General features: G+C 41.0%; 1 protein-coding gene across 1 annotated transcript; it reads right to left on the reverse strand.

Annotated features, from left to right (window-relative positions):
* Nucleotides 1–7798: 7798 nt before the first annotated feature.
* Nucleotides 7799–8732, reverse strand: LOC145095467 (MDIS1-interacting receptor like kinase 2-like). The gene is made up of 2 exons (XM_079033339.1): nt 8267–8732; nt 7799–8134 (listed from the first exon to the last, which is right to left on the reverse strand). Exons 1-2 carry the CDS (start codon nt 8730–8732, stop codon nt 7842–7844), a joined length of 759 nt encoding a protein of 252 aa, XP_078889465.1. The 3' UTR covers nt 7799–7841.
* Between the last annotated feature and the right edge of the window lie 15094 nt (nt 8733–23826).

Genomic DNA, 23826 nt, shown 5'->3' on the forward strand with positions numbered 1-23826 from the left:
CGTCAAGAGCGATATGAAATAATCTCCTCCATGATAACAACCCGAATGAAGGATGGCGAACCCATCATGGGCCACATGCAGAAAATGCAAAGGTATGTGGACCGTTTACTAAAGCTGAATGTGAACTTCCCCGAGGAGTTAGCAATAGACATAATTTTGCACTCCTTACCATCGTGTTATGATCAATTCCGCATGACAAATATCACATGAACAAGGAAGAAGTCACCCTCAGCAAACTTCAGGGACTCTTGAATACCGTGGAAAGTGGTCTAAAGGGTAAGTCAGTTGTTACTACTCCTACTCCTACTCCAATTGCGGCCGATGTCTTGGCAATTGGGCATGGCAAAGGGAAGAAGAGAAAGAACCCTTCTTAGGGTACCAAGGGTAAGACCCTTGAAGGCTCCTCTTCAAGCAAAACCAAGAAAGGTTTTGTCACTCCTTCTGCTAACCCTAATGAGGGTGAATGCTTCTATTGTCATGAAAAGTTGCACTGGAAGCGAAACTGCCCAAAGTACCAGCAAGATGTGAAGGATGGGAAAGTAAAACCTAACCATGCAGGTATATACACTATAATGTCTAATAACTCACCTCATTCTAAGTCTTGGGTCCTTGACACAGGTTGTGGTATTCACATATGTTGTGATTTGCAGGGACTAAGAAGAAGTGAGAATGTGGAGCAGGGAAAGATAAACTTGATCATGGGAAACAGGAAGGCTTCATCTGTCACCAAGACAGGATTTTATTCCTTAATGCTAAATAGTGGGTTTACATTAGATTTGAATAAGTGTTATTATTCGCTAGAAATGGCAAGAAATGTTATTTCCTTTCATGCATTGTATAAACAAGGTTTTACCTTTTATTTTGATAATAATAATGGTAGTATTGATGCTTTCTTTAATAATGTTCTTTATTTTAAAGCATTACCTTGTGATGGCGTGTATGAAACTGTATCTGTTGTAGATAATCTAGGAAATAATGTATTGTATATTGACTCTTCCACTAGCTTAGATATAGCATCTTTATGGCATTGTCGTCTTGGACATGTAAGCAAGAAATGCATAGGCCAACTCCAAAAGGATGGAGTCTTGGAGTCATTTGACCTAAAGTCAGATGATAGTTGTGAATCTTGTTTGCTTGGTAAAATGACAAAGTCACCTTTTACTGGCACTTGTGCTAGGGGTGAAGGTTTGTTGGACCTTATACACACGGATATGTATGGACCCTTTAGAAACGCCACAAGAGATGCTGATCGATTCTATGTGACTTTCACTGATGATTTTAGTAGATATGAATATGCCTACTTAATCAAGCATAAGTCAGAAACCTTGAGAAATTCAAAGAGTTTAAGCAAGAAGTGGAGAATCAGTTGGGCAGGAACATTAAGATGCTTCGATCCGATCGTGGTGGTGAGTATCTTAGTACTGAGTTCCTTGACTATCTTAAGGAATGTGGGATTATCTCACAATTGACACCTCCTAGGACACCACAGTTGAATGGTGTAGCTGAGAGGCGCTATCGGACCTTGTTGGACATGGTTCCTTCCATGATGCGTCGAGCTTCGCTACCAATCTCATTTTGGGGGTATGCCTTATGATTGCCGCCCATATCCTTAATCTAGTCCCTACAAAGAAGGTTGCCAAAACACCTCAAGAGATGTGGAACGGAAAAGTTCCCAATCTAGACCACATTAATATTTGTGGATGTGAGGCTTTCGTGAGACGTGAGACTCATGATAAGCTCGAACCCCGAAGCGAAAGGTGTATTTTCATCGGCTATCCACAAAAATCCTTTGGCTACATCTTCTACAGACCCAATGATAATGTGGTCTTTGTAGCAAGAAGAGGATTATTTTGAGAGAGAGAATTCATGAGTCAATGAGACAGTGGGAGGCAAATTAACCATGAGGAAATTTAAGAGTCAAGTGATGAAGGAACCTCAAATCCTAGCCCTCAACATGAGGAGGAAACTCTTGTTGAGCCGACTGAAGAATCTATACCTCTGAGGCGTTCCACTAGAGTTAGGAATGCACCTGAGCATTATTATGGTTTCCATATTACTGCAGAAGGTGAGACACTTATCAGTGATGACACACTGGTAAATCTGGATGAGCCTAACAGCTACACAGAAGCCATGGCAGGCCCTGAGGCTGCTAAATGGAAAGAGGCTATGGATAGCGAGATATAGTCCATGTATGACAATCAAGTTTGGAAGTTGGTTGACAATGTACCTGATCGTAAGATAGTTGGGTGCAAATGGATCTTCAAGAAGAAGACCGACATGGATGGTAATGTACACACTTATAAGGCACGACTGGTTGCAAAGGGTTATTCAAACTCCGGGAGTTGATTATGATGAGACCTTTTCACCACTGGCCAAGATTAAGTCCATTAGGGTTCTGTTAGCCATTGCTGCATTTCATGACTATGAAATATGGCAAATGGATGGCAAATGGATGTCAAAACCGCAAATGGATGTTTACATGGTTCAGCTAGAGGGTTTTGTCAGTACAGAGTACCCCAATAGAGTGTGTAAACTCGAGAAATCCATTTATGGATTGAAACATGCACCTCGCAGATGGAATATTTGCTTTGATGAGAAAGTCAAAGAATTTGGCTTTTAAAGGAATGAAGATGAATTTTGTGTCTATATCAAGGCTAGTGGGAGTATAGTCAGCTTTTTGGTACTGTATGTGGATGACATACTACTCATAGGAAATGACATCCCAACCCTGCAGGAAGTAAAGTCCTGGCTTCGGAAGTGTTTCGCTATGAAGGACCTTGGTGAAGTAGCCTATATCCTAGGGATAAGGATATTGAGAAACAGGAGTAAAAGACTAATTGGACTAAGTCAAAGCACCTATGTGGACAAAGTGTTGAAAAGATTCAACATGCATAACTCCAAGAAAGGTGAGTTACCCATCCAGAGTAACGCCAGATTGAGTAAGACACAATGCCCTAATACAGAGGCTGAGATAGCAGAAATGAGTCGAATACCTTATGCTTCAGCTGTAGGATTGATCATGTATGCTATGACGTGTACTCGACCTGATGTAGCCTTTGCTTTAAGCATGGTTAGCAGGTATCAGGGGAACCGTGGCAAGGCATACTGGACTGCAGTAAAGAATATCCTCAAGTACCTGCGAAGGACTAAGGACTGGGTCCTTACCCTTGGTGGGAGTGTGACTTGAGAGTTGTAGGGTACAATGATGCTAGCTTTCAGACTGACAGGGATAATTTCCGCTCTCAGTCAGGCTGGGTCTTTACCCTAAACGGAGGGGCAATTACTTGGAAAAGTTCCAAGCAGGAGACAGTGGCTGATTCCACTTGTGAATCAGAGTATATAGCAGCAAAGGAGGCTATATGGCTAAAGAACTTCATCGGAGACCTTTGAGTTGTACCAGCTATAAAGGAGCCAATGGAGATTTTCTGTGACAGCAATAGTGTGGTTGCCTTAGCCAAGGAACCAAGAGATCATGGGAGATCCAGACACATTGACAGAAAATATCACTTCATCAGACATCGAATAAAAGAAGGAATCCTCGTGGCAAAGAGGGTATCATCGGATGAGAACCCAGCGGATCCCCTCACGAAGGGACTGACTCAGGCTAAGCATCTCCAGCATGCTCGGAGCATAGGGCTGAAGGATGATATTAGTTTTAGTAGTTAGATAATCTCAAAATTTGTAAAATGTAATTGAAATTTGATGATAAATAAAAGTTGTTATTTATGAGTAAAGTGTTGCTATCACTTGTCAATCGTTTAGTATATTTCTTTTGCATGTTTTGACTTCGAGAATAATTATGTTTGGTATATCATATTATTCGAACCTCCACAGTCGGTCATATGACGGAAGTAGGTATGAATCAAGACTGTCATGATTGGTTGTAGAGGTCTAAGTTCTTGGACAAGGCTACAACAATCATGAGTGCTCATAAGTTTTGAGCATTGGACTCGACCCACGCTCATTAGAATCACTTCATGGAATTTATCTCGAGTGATCGTGAGACGGTAATATCATATAACTCTTCAAACCTAGAGATATGATTTTTTACCTTTGAGTTGGTTATGCATTGATTGTACGAAAACCCATTGGTAACTCAATGTTATAAAACGTACCTTTGTGTGTAATTCAACAAGTAGTAGAGCAAACATATGAGTCGAAGTTTATCTGTTCCTTCTAGGATTAGAAGCGATATCTGGGCCCCTTGATGATTTTGTTTTGACCTATGTACCGGGCCCGGTCAGAACTAAGTTGATGTGTTCACTTAAGTTCTATGTCAAACAAATCGGAAATCGGGAAACAAATGCTGGACAATAAGTAAGACCATGTTCCATGTATTTGTCCGGCTGATATCTAGAACATAGGATTATATGATCACTTATCTAAGATGGCGCGTTCTAGTTCAATAGAGTTTAAAGAGCTACGATTACTGATCGGTTCCTGAAGTCGTACATGCAACTATAGTTATTAGACTTATCCAAGTGGGAGACTGTTGGATATAGTGTCTAATTCCATAACTATATTTGGTATGCACTTGACCCGACCCGGCATGGTCCATTTGGGTTGCACTTCACCCGGACAATTTATGGATAATCTTTTGAGAATAGTATAAGTTATGATTTATTAATATATTATAAGTTCTAATATATTGATATAAGATCATATTATTTAATTAGTATTGATCTGTAATTAATCTAGGATTAATTTAGAGATCAAAATTATTACTAATTAAATATGGGCTCTTATATTTATATAGTGTGGGCTAATGCTTATTTGGAATGGGCTAGGCTTGCATGGAAAGTCCATGGATACTCCATGGAGCTTTAACCCATGGATCTCATGGAAATGAAGAGATATGGGTATTAGGGTTTACATGGATGTAACCCTAATCCACCACACTATATAAAGGAGGCTTTGGTTCTTGAAATCACACAAGTTGTGGTGAGTAAAGTAAGAGGGCCGATTTCAAGATAGTTGTGACTATTCTCTCAAGGTTTCAAAGTTTGTGGTGATTTGTTATTTCCATTTGAGGCATCCACACTATTGGTGCTAGGCTCTAAAACTCCAAGCAATCAACTACACGGTAAGTAATTCTTCTAGCTTTATTTGATTCAAGTTCCCCATGCCATGCTAGATAGGATAAGAACCTTGGAAAAATAATTACTTGCATGTATCTTAGTCAAACATAGATCCAAGGTTTCTAGGGTTGCATGTACACCATAGGAGTGTTAGAATGCTCAAAACCCATCAGTTCTTCCCTCCTAGCAATGTAAGGCTGGAAATCTTTTAACTCTTTAGATTCAGTAATAGCCAATTGATCCCATAGATCAGACATAGCAGAATAGAAATCTTCAATACTCTGGTCATTCTGTTGAAGGGCACATATATCATATTCCAACTGATATTGTTTAGTAAAGTTGGACTGAGTATACAGTCTCTCTAAGTGATTCCAAACTTCTTTTGATGTGTCATATTTAGCCAACTTCATACCAATAGACTGAGTAACAGAGTTATTGATCCAAGTAATGACCTTGGAGTTATCAGTCTCCCATGCATCAAGCAACAAATCATAATTCTCAGTTTGAAGCACTGAGGGTTTTGCTTTTGTCGCAATGACATAGCCCCACATATTCTTCCCACGAAGGAAGTGTTGGATTTGTGTCTAAGGCTGTAACTATATTTGGTAAATACTTGACCCGATTATGCATGGTCCTTTTGGGTTGCCTTCAGCATAGCAACTTGACACGGTGATTTATAGAGAGAAGAGATATTATTATTAATGTATTATAAGAATAATATGTTAAAGGAATAATAATATTATTTGATTAATATAAGTCATAAATTAATTAGGAATTAATTTGGTGACATAAAGAGATTAATTGAAGAAAGGGGTATAAACTGTCAAATGTGTGATAGTTGTATTTTGAGCTAAGAATCCTTATGGATACGGGGTGGACGATTTTAGGGATGTGGATCACCTAGAAATCGTCCAAGGCCTTATCTAGAAGGGATATTGGATTGCTTTGAGGCTAAGTTATCCAATTAGGGTTTTAGGGTGAAACCCTAAGAGCTCACAGTATAAATAGACCCTTAGGGTTGTGGAAATCGGCTAACCTTGTTATTGGAGTAACCCTAGAGCCGATTTCCCTCTTCCATACTTCTCTCAAATCATCTTCTTGCTAGTTGGTGTTTGTAAGCCAGTAGAGGAGTGACATTTGTGACTCTAAGCTCCAAGAAAAAGAAGTTTTCAAGCAAGTAACTCAAGGTATTATTCTAGATCTGTTTTCATATGTTTTGATTGTTAGTTTTACATTAGATCTAGCCATGAAAGTCTTGGATATATTGCATGTTCAATTAGAGAAACCTAGATCCAAGCTATAGGGTTGTATGTGCACATAGGAAAGTTCTTATGTCTAAAACCCATCAGGAAGTTCTTCATAACGTAACTCCAATACGTATAATTCTTTCCATCCAAACGAGTACTGATTGACTGAAGGGAATCATCCTTTCTGGCCATGTTGACAATGAATAAATAACCACAATGACAGTATAAGAATCTGAGAATGAAAGGAGTAACAAACCAGCGGAAGCAATCAATTAGATAACGAACCAACAGCAATGACGAAACAACAGCACCAACGACTCAACAGCACCAACGAATCAACAGTAGCAACGAATCAATAACAACAACAAATCAACTATAGCAACAAATCAAAAGCAACAACGAATAACAGTGGCAGAAAACGAGTTCAACATGCTACAGTAACCCTAGACTGCTACTGATGACTGCTACAAAGACTTCTAACAACGTATCGAACCTCTTCTTTGATACCATGTAAATATTGTCATATGATTATGATAAAGAGGGATTACAACAGTTCTTAAAGAAAAGCATAAAGACTACAAAGAATAAAGCAGATATAAATACTAGCTAGACAGAAACCCTAATGGGCTAAAGACTAAAGGGCCCATAAACAAGCGGGCTAATAATATATAGACTAACATAAGTAACATTACAACATTCTTAAAAAAATATTGTGTTGAGAATACATAAAATATATGAATAAGTAACACTCAACCACATAAACTTAAAATAAAATCATAGCAACGGAAAGTAGCAGAGTCAAGCATCCGTATTATCAGTTTAAAGAGCATACAGTAGTTACACACTTAAACATTCTTGTTTTTTTTTTACAGTAATACAATATGGTCTTCTTATGTTAGTGTTAAGATTCTTCAACATGTAATTCATAAGAAGCTTGTATCAAGAGTTAAGAGGAATGGTAATTGAAACCTTCTGTATACGTTTTACAAAACCTAACATACTGAAATATGTATTTTAATTTGGATTTATTTGACATAAAATGTATAATAGTTTTTGTGTTGTGTAAAATTAATACTTTTTACATGTATTGGAAATCCAAGTGATGGAAAAAGTTGCTAATTTTCATCCGAAAAGATAGCTAATGCAAATCCGTTGCTAAACTACAGGCAAAACTTGTGTAGCTACATTTCTAGAAGGATTGCAATTTTCATTGACTTATTTATCCGCTATATAATTACATAAGAAAACATATCCTTAGTATCATAACAAGAAGGAATATAAATGCTGATATAAGAAAACGTATCAGTAGTATCTTAACAAGAAGGCATTTAAATACTGATGTAAAAAACATATCAGTAGTAGTATCTAACAAGTATCTTAACAAGAAGGCATTTAAATGCGGATATAAGAAAACATATCAGTAGTATCTTAACAAGAAGGCATCTAATTTCATAAATATCATAGGGTGCATCATAGGAAACTACAGAAAAATAAAGAACATTGAAAGTACACAATATTAAGCCTTCATCAACAGATTTGAAACTTGGTGCATCATTGGCCTTTCATGTGGATTGGAGTTCAAACATGCTCTTGAGACTCTCAATACCAACATAACTTCTTTCTCAACTTGGGATGACGGAGGTGGTATCCGGCTGTCTCCCACATTTGCTAACACCAGATGATCATCAGATAATGTTGGTAAGGATGTTATGAGTTCTCCAGGATGCTTTCCCATGACCACTTCTAGTGCAACAACTCCAAAGCTATACACATCACATTTCTCATTTGCCACCATCGTATAAGCAAGCTCTACATCCAAAAAAACATTAGAAAAAAAACAAAAAAGCTATATCAACCTCACATGATTCTAACGTAGCTACATATTTATGTAAATCATGAAACTTAAGAAGATGTAGAACTACAATCACAAGATTATGTTACCTGGAGCGATATAACCATAGGTTCCTGCTACTGCAGTCCAGTTTGATGAGTCTAGCTTTAAAAGCTTGGATGTCCCAAAATCAGAAATGCGTGCCTCATAATCAGAATCGAGAAGGATGTTGGATATGGAAATGTCTCTATGCACTATAGGCGGTGAACAATCGTGATGCATATAAGCCAAACCATTAGCAACGCCCTTTACAATATTGACCCTTGTTAACCAATCCAATTCTTTTGCTAAGACATCGCTTTTTAATATTGATCCAAGGCTTCCATTTTCAAGGTATTCATAAATCAAAATTGAGTTGCGGGCATGGCAGCAATATCCGTAAAGTTTCACTATGTTTCGGTGCCTTATGTTCGTTAATGCCCGTACCTCATTAAGGAAACCACTATGATCAACATTCTCGGATGATGAATGAAGTTTCTTGACAGCAACCACATTGTCAGTTTGTAGCTTAGCCATACCATAAATGCCGCTATCTCGTAAGATGTGGTCTTGCAATACCCAAGATTGGGCCCTTGAGGCAACAAAAGCATATGAGGTAGCCTCTACCACCGAGTATAAACCGAAACCACCAAACCGAATGGGTAGGGAAGCAAGTTGCCACTATAAGTCGCCAAAGAAGGGGCCACCACAAACCACAATGTCCTCAATCGCCCGACGTAATTCATTGTCGAAGAATAACGCCGCCTCCTCCATGTGAACAGTTTGACACGTCCTCAGCCCAAAGAAAAGTTTAGCAATACCCATACAAGACCAAAGTAGTAGGAGCTCACTCTGCGGGTCAGACAATTATGGAATAAGGCACATCCAATTCACAGCGCCTTAAGCTCTCTTTATGGCTAAGTTGCTAATGAAACTAGCATATCTGCTAACAGCTCCCCCAAGAAGTTTCACCCCCAATGGCGGCCTCCCGATGCCAACCGGGAATAGCCCCTCATGCAGCTTCCTTCCATCACACGAGGGCCAAAAGAGCTCAGGTTTCTTGATATTCAACTGAAGGCCCAATTGTGGTCTAATAGCCTCAATGATGTCCAAGGCTTTGGCCACCTCCTCAGAATCTCCAATAAGTGTGCCATCATCCAGGTACCATGCATAGATAAGAAGCTTGCAATTGTTTCTAATATTATGCAAGAGCAGGTGCAACACAAGTGCAAAGAGAAGTGGTCCCAAGGGGTCTCCTTGTTGAACTCTAGTAGAAGACCAAAATATGTGCGTCCCCTAGATATAAACTTGCTGCTTGACCATATAGGAATTCTACCCGCAAGGATATAGAAGGGCACCTCAATCTGACCTCATGAAGTAATATGGATATGTCAACAAGGTTAAATGCATTAGAGAAGTCTACAGTAAGCATGGAAAGAGACTCGTCATTGTGGCGTTCACTTAACACCCAATTGGTGCTATGTAATACGGCTTCAGCGCCACCCGACACCCCGACCCCAAACTGAAAATCATTGAGACACTTGGCTATTTCTTTACCAACACCTTTCATAGCTAGCTTGGAAACCAAACGTCTCCATATAGTTCCTACTACAATAGGTCGTATTCCCTTATCAGGTTTTAGAATTGGGGTAAGAGGAGCAGTGTAACATCCCAAAATTCAAGACTAAAAATTTCTTTTAATAAAACATTACTTAAAGCAAATTCATCAATCTGAAACATAATCAGAGCATTAATTTCCAAAACACATGTTCATTATCAGAGTAAAACATTCCCAGGCTGTCTAATCTATGGTGTGTGCCATGCGATCACCCCGAGCTCTTCCCTACGCTACTGGAAGTACCTGAAACCAAAACTAAAAACCGTAAGCACGAAGATTAGTGAGTTCCCCACCCTACCAGATACCATTCATAACCACATACTATACATATTGGGCCACGCCCCCTGCCTCGGGCCTCGCCCGCTACAACGGCCCCACCTGGCTTCGAGCCCCGCTCGGATACAAATCGGTTTCGCTTAGGCCTCGCCTATCACTGGGCCTCACCCGCCAACATATACTAACACATAACATATCACAACACATAAACTAATCATATGCTACCGAATCCTGCTCTAAAGGCCTCGCCTATCTTGGGCCTTGCCCATGTCCTGCAACTGGTGAGTCATGGAACCCCGTCCACACTCCTACTGGTAGTGAGATACGGGCCCATCCCACACTCACTCTTTCCCTAACTTGGGCCTCGCCCCTGTTCTGCTGCTAATGAGATGTGGAACACCATCCACCCTCTGCTATTGGTGAGGTACGGGACCTCGCCCACACACACCTCCCTACCAGGCACATACATGTATCACATAGACAACAAGTATAAAACTATCATATAAACCATTCCTTGGGCACCCGCCCGCTATCATTGGATCTCGTCCTGAATATCATACTAGCATATTGTGCCTAGGGCTAACCCCCGGGTCTTCTACTCATAACTACATGGGCCGGTATTGTGGCCTTAGACCCATTCACACAAAGGGGAACTCACCTGCACTTGCTGATCTTGCTGATAACCCTCTCTAGTTGCTGCCCAACAACTCTCTGAACTCCCGCTCCACTAGCTCCCCGAGCTACCAATATCAATGCAACACTTAGTCTGACTGTCCCCCGAAAGTCGACTAAATCAACTCTGATTAAAGTCAAAGTCCTGGTCAAGGTCAACCTTCCAAGTCAACCCTACTTGCCGAGTCAACCTACTGACTCGCCGAGTTCATATGCTCAGAGTCCTTCCATTCGCGACTCGACTCGCCGAGTCAGTCCATGACTCGCCGAGTCTACCGATTTCCGAGTCCTGACCTGTCCAACTCACCGAGTCTCCACTCGACTCACTGATTCGAGTCTCAACTCGAAGGGTTTGGGGTTTCGCGTCCTGACTCGCCGAGTCCAAGAACAGACTCGCCGAGTCCAAGGCAATCTTCATCCGACTAGACGAGTTGTTCATCCCACTCGTCGAGTTCCTCCTAATCTTCATGCTACTCACCGAGTCCACTCAATGGACTCGCCGAATCTATTCAGATCTTCATACATGCAAAGGGCTTCTGAGTCATGCATGGACTCCAAACTATAGATCTACCCTTCCCAAGCCTATTCCTCACGTAAAGTTGCAAACTTTACGTGTAGAGAAGGAGATCTAGGCTAAACACACCATGAACTAGGGTTTAAGGCAAGGAGGCTCTATAATCAACTCAAGGGCAGTTACTTTATGCTTCACAAGGCCAAAATGTGTTTAGATCCGAAGTAGCAACCTCAGATCTGGTTTCTAACTCATATGAATAACTAAACAAGGCTTAAAAAGTCCCAAAACTCACAACTAGAATAGATCTAAATGATGAAAACGACTTAGTACCTTCAATAACTCAGAAAGGTTCCACAAACTCTGGATCTAAGGCCAACCCTTGAAGCTTCAATGATTTCCCTCTTCCTTCTTCCTTCAAATCTCCCAAAAATGGCTTGGAAGCTTGAATGAGCATCAATGGGGCTTAGGGTTCGGTGTTCTGGGTGAGAGAGGCAATAAAGGAACCCTAGGGGAGAGAATGAGACGTTTAAATAGGCCCCAAGTCCCGGATTTAGGGTTTTCCTCGCTCAGACCAGACTCGCCAAGCCTCCTTAGCCGACTCGCCGATTCGGTCACTTACTCCTTGACCACTCGAACTCGCCGAGTTCCTCCTTGGACTCGACGAGTCGTCCCTTAAACTTAGGGTTTCCTTTCCTTTCTTGGCCTTCCTGACTTTGGGTGTTACAACTCTCCCCCACTTAAACTAAACTTCGTCCTCGAAGTTTGCTATGGCCAGCCGCCTGCGATCTGCTTCCAATACTCTACTAATTGATCCAACACCAACTGCCTACCTCCGCTGGTCTTTCGCCCGGTCTTTTCGACTAACATTAATCCTTGCAGATAATAATCTCGGGTCAACCGTGACCCTGAACATTCTGGAAACATAACTTACTCAACTGACAATCCTTCTGGTACTCTCCAAGTACTGCACTGAACCCATAGGGGTTCACCCCCTCTTTCCTTGCGCGATTACCTTGCCTTCCCAAGGCGATGCTCCATAACTAACTATTTCCTCTGACACTGTGAAGGTCCTATCTTCATTAAATCCATTACTCCCGCTACCTCCAATACGGGTCATTATCACCATTATCCACTGGGCATTTCTTTCTACTATAATTTGTTGTCGAGCACTGTAACGCTTGCAAAATCCGGGCTAGTCAAATTAAAGGCAACAAGGGTCGAAAACGACTTTTCGACAAAAGATTATTTAGAATAAATAATCTTAACCAAGTTGTAGAATATATCACAAGGTTCCGTACAAATAAAGAACGCCGAAATCCGAGTTATAACAAAGAAGTTATGACCCATCGAAGTTTCGCGACGGAACCGGCACGGCACCGGAAAGCGTAAATAGTGAATTTGCGATAGAGCAAGATTTAGCCTTAGTGATCTAAACAAAAGTCGTAGAATATGTCAAACTAAGAACATCGATAAAAAGAACGCCCAAATCTGAATTCGTATGAAGAAGTTATTATTTTTTGAAGTTTCGAGCTAGCAGTGTACAACCCGAAATTTGAATATTAGATCGAGCGGTTTTTAGCCGACACGAACTGAATGAGAATCGAAGATCTCGTTAAGAGTAGCGTAACGATAAAAATATAGGCGAAAACGGATGTCGGATGAAGAAGTTATGAGGATTTAACGGACCAATCCTGTCCCGACCCGTTAATAATATAAAATTTAAAATCGAGCCAAAATTAGCCGACGGAGTCTAAACGAAAGTTGTAGAGTATGTTCTCGCCGTCGTGTGGATATAAATAACATCGAAAACGGAGCTCGTATGCGAAAGTTACGAATTTTTAAAGTTTGTAGTCAAATTTGCGAAGCTTGTTGCTCTATTGATGACGTGGCAAAATCCTGACCGTTGCTTGCTGATCACGCCTCGCATCTGATGATCGCCACAAAGTCTCGCTTACGCCCCACATCCAAAGCTGGGTACGCCCAGCGTACTTGATCTTGTCCGGGTCTGAGAAGGGGTGCGAGCCAGCTGGTGCGAAGCTGACATTCTTATCTGAGGACTACGCCCCGCGTAGCCTCCCTACGCCCAGCGTAATGATCGAAGCCTGGCACTATAAATAGAGGTGCGAAGTGCTCCGGATTTCACACACATTTCTCATATCTTTCTCTCACTAGTTTCTCTCTCTAGCTCATCTAAACCTCCCTAAGCCCTAGTTAAACCCCTTAGCTCCCGAGGGAAGCCCCGAGGCTCCCGGAGTCCCGAGAAAAAGAGCCTTTCGGTTTCGAAACGCTGCTCCAATTAAGTTCCGGTTTTCGATAAAATTCGTTGTAAGTGTGCTATGCTAACGTAATTTTTAATATAGCTTTCAAATAATTATAGGAATGTTATTAGGTCCTTAAAATAATTATTTGGGCTATTATTATGAGTTATATTGAGTGTTATTAACGCTTATATAATAATATAATAGTCAGACTAATTAATTTGTCGCGGTTATCGTTAGACTAATCCCTAGTGGTATTGGTACTAGGTTTTATCGAAAAAAATCGTTTTGAGAGTATCGAAGAGCTGTCCAAGTGTTGTGTCATCACCTTTCAGGTGAGTGCATAGTCCCTTTCATCTTACACATAGATATGAAGTATTTTATATAAACTACGTGCTATGTGTGCATATTATCTGAATACTTGTTGTCTATGCTGGATGAACGTTTTATACATGTTTTAAAGGATTTAAACTGTATACATATTTTATATATACGAATATGTTGGGTATGAGATGGGTAGATGAATGATGAGAGATAGAAGATGATGTGAGTATACATTGGCAGCTATAGACTTAGTGCCTATGGGACGAACACCAGTAGCTATGGACTTAGTACCTGTTAGACGTTGGTAGCTATGGATTTAGTACCTGTTAGGAATTGGTAGCTATGGACTTAGTACCTATTAAACACTGGTAGCTATGGATTTAGTACCCGATGAGTAGAATATAGTAGCTATGGATTTAGTGCTTTACGAACGAACATCAGCAGCTATGGATTTAGTGCCAGTCCTATAACCCTGGAAGTAAGGGACTTCGGAATAAACGAATGCAGGATATATGACTCTTAGGTTAAATCCTTAAGAGTAAAGAAGATAATGGGGATGGGTAATTGGGTTAATTGTTTGATGATTGAACATAATAATTATATTATTATGGGTTGAAAACCCTATGTACTCACTAGGTTTCCCAACCTGACCCACTCCAGTTTATATCACAGGTGTTGATATAAAGTCACATTACACTGAGAGATTAAAGAGATGTAGATCACTAGTGTAAATAAATGTAAGTTTTGTTTATGCTTATGTTTCTGTATTGACAATGACATCCCAAATGTTTTAAAATGAATAAAATACGTTTCTTCGAAAATGTTTTAATAACGTATTTATCATGTTTTTCTGGGAACAAATTCCGCAACATTTTTATGAAAAGAAGTACTCTGATTTTTATAAAGCATAAACAAAATCGGTCTTTTCTGGCCGTGAAAATGGGGATGTCACAAGCACCCAACGATCAACTAACTGAATTTCACCATAGACTACTTACCAGCACTGCCACTGACTGAAAATTTCTGCTATTCCTTATATGCCTTCCGAAGGAACTGAGACCACCCTGGTCCTTACCAATCTATCAATATCTGGATTACCAGCTCCCACCGGTCGCTAGTCCCAACACAACTCCTATTCGCTCCCAGTGACTTTCGAAGAAACTTCGACCACCTATAACTGCTCAATCTATCTTGCCATTTAGGCACTACAATCCTGGGATCCTCGATCCCCTATCTTGACACTAAGGCCCCTACCAGGTCCCACATGTGCTGCTAAAACTCACGGGCCTCGCCCACGGTTCTCACCCACCTCTATCCTTCTTGTCCTACTTGTCTAACCACTCTCGCTCGAGCCTCGCCCACGGGTCTCACCCAACCATACTACTGAGCAACCCTGCTCTCAGGTCTCACCTATACTGCTACTCTCATACGGGCCTCACCCATGGGTCTCACCCAACTATATCCTGGAGCATCCTCTCCCAAGGTCTCACCTCTCTAGGGCTGTACAGGCAAAATCCCTACCATTCTCGTCCACTACCAATTCCTGATCTCTATCTGATCACTAGGAGATAAGGGCCTCGCCCCGAATCCACTAACGAAGCTACTATGGAATCCTACGGCTTACCTGCAGTCTTACATCACCTTCCATCACTGACTGCTAGTGAATGCTACGGCTACCCCGTAGTCTTACAACACTTTCTACCACTGACTGCTAGTGAATGCTACGACTACCCTGTAGTTTTACAACACTTTCTACCACTGACTGATAGCACGAAAGCACCCCATGCTATCAGTCCTCAAGATCCTCCTTCCGACTCACTCAAGTCCTACAGGCGATCCTCCAACCTGAATTCCCAACCAGGTACTAACCATTACCATTACACGCACTAGCTGAGGGGGAGTTTCTCAAACTCCCCAACCCTGAACTCCTCAATCCATCAAATGTTGTACTAATTCTTTTCCTTCTCAGAGACCGTGCACTCATTCTAGATCTGCGTGCTCTTACCCTTGTACACTCAGAGGATTCTCCCCCACTTCGATCCTGCTTACCCCTTGCTGCTCAATGTTCGAACAGAAATCCCAATCCTTGCTGCCATTTCATAATTAATCTGCTGAGGGACCCCAAGCTTACCATAGCTAGGGGTCTAACCAGTCCATTACTAAAACTACACGACTCCGAACTAGCGAGACATACCAAGTCCCTCCCAGGAATGCTGCAGCTGCTACATCCTAAATATCCTTCTCCAATAGAGCACATCCCTTAACCACCATTCAAATATCCAAGGAATGCAGATGGCATATAACTCGATCACAATCAAGCCGCACAAAAATAAAATAAACCTAACAACAATGATGCAGAACCATAACAATATAATCATGCACAAATAAAAGAACTGAAAACGGAAGTTGCATACCTGCAACGTCCGGAGCTACTCATACCTCCAAGGTGGTCATCTAAAAAGCCCTGCCTCCTACCACAGGCGCCTCTGCACGGCCCTGACAGCCATCCGTGATCCTCAAGGTTGCAGGGGTAGGTGCCATCACCCGTCCTGCCGGAAGCAAACTGGAGCACTGGGCCTTCTTGTGGCCCCGCTGATTACAGTGAAAACATATCAGGTCAGATCCCTGAGTGGTGGTAACAATACAATCCCTGCTAAAATGACCAGTCTGACCGCACTTGAAGCAGCCAGACTCACCACTGCTACCACTCCTGCAGGCGCCCCCGTGCGCCCTGCCACACTTCCCGCACCGACTGCGGTCCTGGTAATCCCTCGATCTCGAATCCGATCCCCTAGGCCTTTTGGCGGAGCCCGTGGCTGCCTGAACCTCATCCGACTTCCTCTTCCGGATCTGCTCCCAATCAATTTCTCTCTCCCTAGCTCGCGCGATCATATCCTCCAACGTTTTGCAGCTGGACCTGCTCACAAACTGCCTGATGTCATCCCTCAACATCTCATGGTATCGGGCCTTCTTCATCTCCTCATTCGCGACATACTGCGGTACAAGAAGAGCCCTCTCCCTGAACTTGGTGGTGATCTCCGCCACAGTCTCAATAGTCTGCGTCAAATCCTGAAAACTCCCGTGTCAACTGCTACACCTCAATAATTGGCGAAAACTCCGCCTTGAACCTGGCTGAGAAATCGCTCCATGTCATCGCGTCCAACGCGACATCATCCCCCAAAGCATGACCGATCTCCTCCCACCAATTCCTTGCTCTGTCCTTAAGAACACAGGAAGCGAGTCTGACCTTGTCCCCCCTCAGGACACCAGCTCGTACGGAATGTGTTGGCAACATCAGCCAACCATCTGCTTCTAGCGATGGGGTCCCTAGCCCCATGATAATCTGGTGCCCCGCAAGCCCTGATCCCTCGAAATGTCAAGGTACGCGCTCCCATCAAAGCCATCATCTCTGTACGGAAGGCTCCTAGCCTCTGATCCAAAATCTCCAATATACCCTCCTTGACCGTGCCAAAGATCACAGGAGTCTACTCTAAAATACTGCGCGTAACCTACACTGATAACAACTCCCTCATTCGCTCCTCGAGCTGCTCGGCTCCTGAACCCGAGCCTGATCCCTCTCCGGCGCCTGATCCGCCCGCTAGTCTTTCTCGCAACGTCACCATGTTGGAAATATACCACAACCACTATCAGAATACTTATAGCTGCTGCAAGACCAAACACACGCACTACTAGGTTCCCGGTCTTGTCTCGGCCTTTTCCGAATCGAGTACGGATCCTCTGCTTTCAGTAGTATGGGCCCATACTACCTTCCACATCTATCCGTACTTTCCTCAAGAATTGCTTCGACTCCACTAGGTCCCTTTTCCACTACTACTGCTCCCAGCACTATCTCATCCTAGGCTTACCCTAGGGAACCTCTGACTCTACTCAAACCAGTCCTCAGCTGCTGAAGGCCTCCTTGTGATGCCAATTAGGCATCACCTGAATACCATCACATGTGACGAGGCTCAGATAAACCTTTGAGTAAAAGACTCGTCTCTACTACGGTTGGACTCAGACAAGAGTTGCGCAATAGGGACAAATCCAGTACTCTGAGATTATTCAACCCTGATCACATGTGACCTGACGTATTCACCTAATGGCTAACTCCCATCACTCAGGATCCCACAATGCACAAGGCAAGCAACATTCAGACAGGGGAAAATCTAACCATAACATACTCAAGCAATCATATCCACATAGCAAGAATCTGTACTAGCATGCAACACAAACTCATAAACTCAGGCATAACCTAAACAGACTATCCTACTACAGTCTAATCAGCACTATCATGCAGCTTAAAACACATATAATAGGCACACAAGGCATCCTCCCTAGATCCTTAGTCCTAATCTAGCATGTTGTTCTACTAATTGATAATCATAACATAAACTTGTATGGGTATTTTGGGGTACTTACTTGAGCTCGGCTGATTGCATGCACCACACCCCTTTTCTCTTTTCAAAGTTCTGTTCTTTCTGAATTCTTTTTGCTTTTCTAAAACTGTTTTTCTTTCTCAAAACTCTTTTTACAAAACTGTCTTTCATTTTGAATATTTCTATACCAATTACTTAGTTTGAGTTCAGACACACCCGAGAGTGTGCCCGAATCCCTCAAACCAAGGTTCTGATACCAACTTGTAACATCCCAAAATTCAAGACTAAAAATTTCTTTTAATAAAACATTACTTAAAGCAAGTTCATCAATCTGAAACATAATCAGAGCATTAATTTCCAAAACACATGTTCATTATCAGAGTAAAACATTCCCAGGATGTCTCATCTATGGTGTGTGCCACGCGATCACCCCGAGCTCTTCCCTACGCTACCGGAAGTACCTAAAACCAAAAATGAAAACTGTAAGCACGAAGCTTAGTGAGTTCCCCACCCTACGACATACCATGAATAACCATATATTGTACATACTGGGCCATGCCCGCTATCATTGGGACTCACCCCCTGCCTCGGGCGTCGCCCGCTACAACGGCCCCGCCTGGCTTAGAGCCCTGCTCGGATACAGATCTATTTCGCTTAGGCCTCGCCTGTCACTGGGCCTCGCCCGCCAACATATACTAACACATAACATATCATAACACATAAACTAATCATATGTTACCAAATCCTGCTCTAAAGGCCTCACCTATCTCGGGCCTCGCCCATGTCCTGCAACTGGTGAGTCATGGAACCCCGTCCACACTCCTACTGGTAGTGAGATATGGGCCCACCCCACACTCACTCTTTCCCTAACTTGGCCCTCGCCCCTGTCCTGCTGCTAATGAGATGTGGAACACCATCCACCCTCTGCTATTGGTAAGGTACGCGTCCTGACTCACCGAGTCCAAGAACAGACTTGCCGAGTCCAAGGCAATCTTCATCCGACTCGACGAGTTGTTCATCGCACTCGTCGAGTTCCTCCTAATCTTCATGCTACTCGCCGAGTCCACTCAAAGGACTCGCCGAGTCTATTCAGATCTTCATACATGCAGAGGGCTTCTGAGTCATGCATTGACTCCAAACTGTAGATCTACCCTTCCCAAGCCTATTCCTCATGTATAGTTCCAAACTTTACGTGTAGAGAAGGAGATTTAGGCTAAACACACCATGAACTTGGGTTTAAGGCAAGGAGGCTCTATAATCAACTCAAGGGTAGTTACTTTATGCTTCACAAGGCCAAAATGTGTTTAGATCCGAAGTAGCAACCTTAGATCTGGTTTCTAACTCATATGAATATCTAAACATGGCTTAAAAAGTCCCAAAACTCACAACTAGAATAGATCTAAATGAAGGAAACGACTTAGTACCTTCAATAACTCAGAAAGGTTCCACAAACTCTGGATCTAAGGCCAACCCTTGAAGCTTCAATGATTTCCCTCTTCCTTCTTCCTTCAAATCACCCAAAAATGGCTTGGAAGCTTGAATGAGCATCAATGGGGCTTAGGGTTCGGTGTTCTGGGTGAGAGAGGCAATAAAGGAACCCTAGGGGAGAGAATGAGACGTTTAAATAGGCCCCAAGTCCCGGATTTAGGGTTTTCCTCGCTCAGACTAGACTCGCCAAGCCTCCTTAGCCGACTCGCCGATTCGGTCACTTACTCCTTGACCCGGATCCCGCTCGGACTCGTCGAGTTCTTCCTTGGACTCGACGATTCGTCCCTTAAACTTAGGGTTTCCTTTCCTTTCTTGGCCTTCCTTACTTTGGGTGTTACAAGCAGAGGCAACAAATTCCGCCAAACTCGAAGGGCATCTCCCCCTAGCCATAAATTAATTACACATGTGATAGCACATAGGAGGTCCTTGGCAATTGTTGAACCTTCTCCACAAATAGCATCTAAAATGTGTTGAGCTCTCTACCCATCTCTTCCACACGAGGTTCCTTTAGGGAATGATTTAATTCCCCCAAGTACATTGTCAATATCAACCACAAGGGGAGGTACTGAACATATGGTACTCGACATGGATGGTGCTGGTTTGTGTGGATGCTTATCCTCCAATGCCTTCGTGGTAGCATCCCCGTATGGAGCAACCCCTAAGCAACATAATACTTTCACTGATGCTGTCAAATGCCCATTAGCAACCTTACAGAGACATTGTCTGACGTTGGTATATGACCTCGTTTTCTATCCTCCTGAATGTACTCTTCTTTTTTGCCTTTTTGCTCCATCCTTGCATTGTCAACCAAGTTTTTAACAGGCTTAGCTATACCATCTTCTGTACCCCAAGTAGCTAATGCCCTTAAGACGTTACGATGTTGCAAGGACTTCCTGTTCCTAGACCTAATTTCATGTCTATTCTTGGGCCTAAACACCTGAAGAGTACACCCAGGAAGAATTAACAATGTAACCCATGCTTCAATGGACCCGGGATGAGCAACAACCTTGGAAAGGGCTGATTTCAAAGCCTGAGAGAAAGCCATACGACAATTATGAGTGATGCTTTTGACAGTGGTGATAGGTAGCTTAAACACAAGATCAAGGAGTTGAGCATCCAACACCAACCCCTCATTGAGGTTGGCATCCGGTTCATTGTGTGGTGGCTTTTGAATATCAACAATATGTTCTCTCATGTCATCAACATGACCATTAAATTTAACAAGACCACCTGAGTGCCGACACGAGAGGCTTAGGGCATGGAGACTCATACAATCCCCACATATCCATTGGCCAAACTCCTTCAATGTTGTTGTTACTGACATAAACAATCCAAGGTCTAAAGAAATAGCGTCTCGTAACACATCTCTACGCTCATCCATAGAAAGGTGCAAATTCTTGATATGAGAAATCATACGAGATATCCCCTTACCACCGACTTCACCGTTCAAGCAACAATGAAACCCCCGAAAAGGACACGGCCAAGTTCCGCTCGTATATGAATGAGAAGACGCCATAAACATATAAACGAATCTTACTAAAGCCTCAAGGGGAGGCTCGGAAAGAGAAGCAAAAATCCAAAGAAAAGAGTGACACTCCAACAAAAGGTTGGAGTGCACAATGAAAAACCACCCCGGAAGAGTCTCTACATCTTATTGGGTCCTGATATGGCTGCAACACTTGAAAAAAGACCTTTAGACATTTTATCGAACACCTGGCGGGTAGAAAAAGAAATGTATGATTTGCTCCAATGAGGCTTGAGAATTTAGCCCACATATAATCCCCCTTTAGTGAGTAAAAGTTAGCTTTTTTTTCATCTTAAAAAAATAAAACACCTAAAATCGTACGTTTTTAGATGAAACAGTAAATCAATTTTAATCTACTCTTTGGGAAACAGTAGACTTCTCAGAGGAAACAGTAGACCATTTTTTCGTCTACGGTTTCGTAGTGAAAAATGAAAAAAAAATCCTTATATACTAAAATCAAAACCGTAGGTAAATGGGCGAAACATTAGGCCATTTTAAGCACCTACGGTTTCGATAGCTATTTTGAAATAAATCCTAAATTTTGACTATAAAGTGAGAAGTCATTAATGAATTTGGTTAGATTAGTAATTTTCCCTTTATTTTAAGATATTAGTCTTAAAAACTGATGGGCCATAAACATATATGTATTATAAGGTATTAGATATACGTATTTATTTTACACGTATGTATTTTTAAGTATTTTTGTATTTTTTATTTATTTATGTATTTTTATTCAAACTTTCATTGTAAGATAACTACTAGATCATGTAAACGAAGGAAAAAAAACACTAGATTACTTCCAAAAAAAAATTCAAAGACAATACTTACAAACAACGTAATTTTTATATGTAAATTCTTCATTTTTTCTTGAATTCAGTTTTAGATGAACAAAATTTACAAATATTTTTGTCATTAAAAATATATTCGTACACTTTGTTTATCTAAGAACTGAATACAAGAAAAAATAGAAGAATTACCTGCAAAAAGGACTTTTATTGCTAATGATTGAAAAATGATTGTGTTCAAGTAGTCTTTATTTTCTTTATTTACAGTGTCTATTAGTTAGCTTATAATGAAACAAGAAGTAAAAAAAATCATACATACATAAAAAAAATGTAATAAAATGCTTAAAAGTACTTACAAAAACTTAAAAGATACATACAAATACATAAAAATATGTAAAACAAACTATATAATTTTTTTAAAAGTACATAAATACATGAAAAATATGCCAAAATACATAAAAGTACGTAAAAATACCTAAAAATTCATATAATTATGTAAAAGAAATATGTTTATACCTTTAAAATATATAAGAAAAACTTAAAACTATATATGTAAAAAAATGAAAAAAAATTCAGAAATACGTAAAAATACTTAAAAAAATAAATATAAATACCTAAAAAATACGTTTATACATTTTATAATTTTTTTCAGAAAATCTATAGAAAAGTATCATTATTTTGGGAAAAATTAACGCTGTGGTCCCATTATTGAACATGTCAAAAGAGGCTAAAATAAAGAAATTTGTCAGTTTCTTTGGTCGTTCGATAAAATTTTTTTGGGACTTAATCGTTGATTTTCTCAAAATCATGAGAATTATCTATAGCATTGGCGGATCTACATTGGATCCCGGGGTATCCCGGGATGCCCCTAAAAAATATTTCAGTGGTATATATTTTTCCGATAAATTTTGTTTATGTTGCGTTCCTTAATATAAACGTGTTTTGCGAGAAAATAACAAAAGCTCTATTTGGTTCGGTTGGTTATGACAATAGGGTGTTTTTCTGGAGGTTGGAAGTTCGAATCTTGGCGTTGAAATGGGTGTATTTTTTTTGTTGATTAGTTTCTATCGTATATCCCTTCAACTTCTTTCTTATTTCTTATAATTCTAAAATTGTCCCACATCGGCCATAACATGAAACATATCCCGTATACATCTGTTATATAAGCAACACAAGCTTCTCAATTCTCAACAAGTTAAACCTTTGAATGAGTTTGGGTTTAAACCCGATACCGATTTTGGAAAATTGAAAAATTGAAAAACTGCCACTGATCTATAGATTTCCCTTTTAATTTGGTTACATTAGTCCCAAATCAAATATATTGGCTTTCTTTATACGCCTTGTACTCAAATATTTACTTTACTAGTTTTGCCAAACTCTCACTAGTTGGCTATTTTTGCATTTAGGTCAATCACAAATTGTTTCAACTCTTTTGCATAAACCGAGCACAGGACATGTGCCAGTGTTTGATTTTCATAGAAATAAGCCTTTATCATTGCTTTTTCAACCACATGTATAATGTACTGAAGGGATTTAAAGTCTCTTTCATGCTTAAAACTCTGTTATTTTCCCTGTTTTAGATTATCAGTTATGCGTGTTGTGATAAAATATTCATTTGGTTAATTTTCATCTTACCTTTTTATAGGCAGATACTAAATGGACAAACCTACAGTATAAGATTAGGTCATGGGAAAAATATTACCGTATGATTGGCTTGGGTTATTACAAGATACAGAAGATATACGAATAAGTAACACTACAACATTCTTAAAAGAATCTTGTGTTGAGAATACAT

The sequence above is a fragment of the Lactuca serriola genome, chromosome 3 (assembly GCF_051521515.1).
Source record: "Lactuca serriola cultivar US96UC23 chromosome 3, Lser_US96UC23_V15, whole genome shotgun sequence".
Classification (NCBI taxonomy): domain Eukaryota; kingdom Viridiplantae; phylum Streptophyta; class Magnoliopsida; order Asterales; family Asteraceae; genus Lactuca; species Lactuca serriola.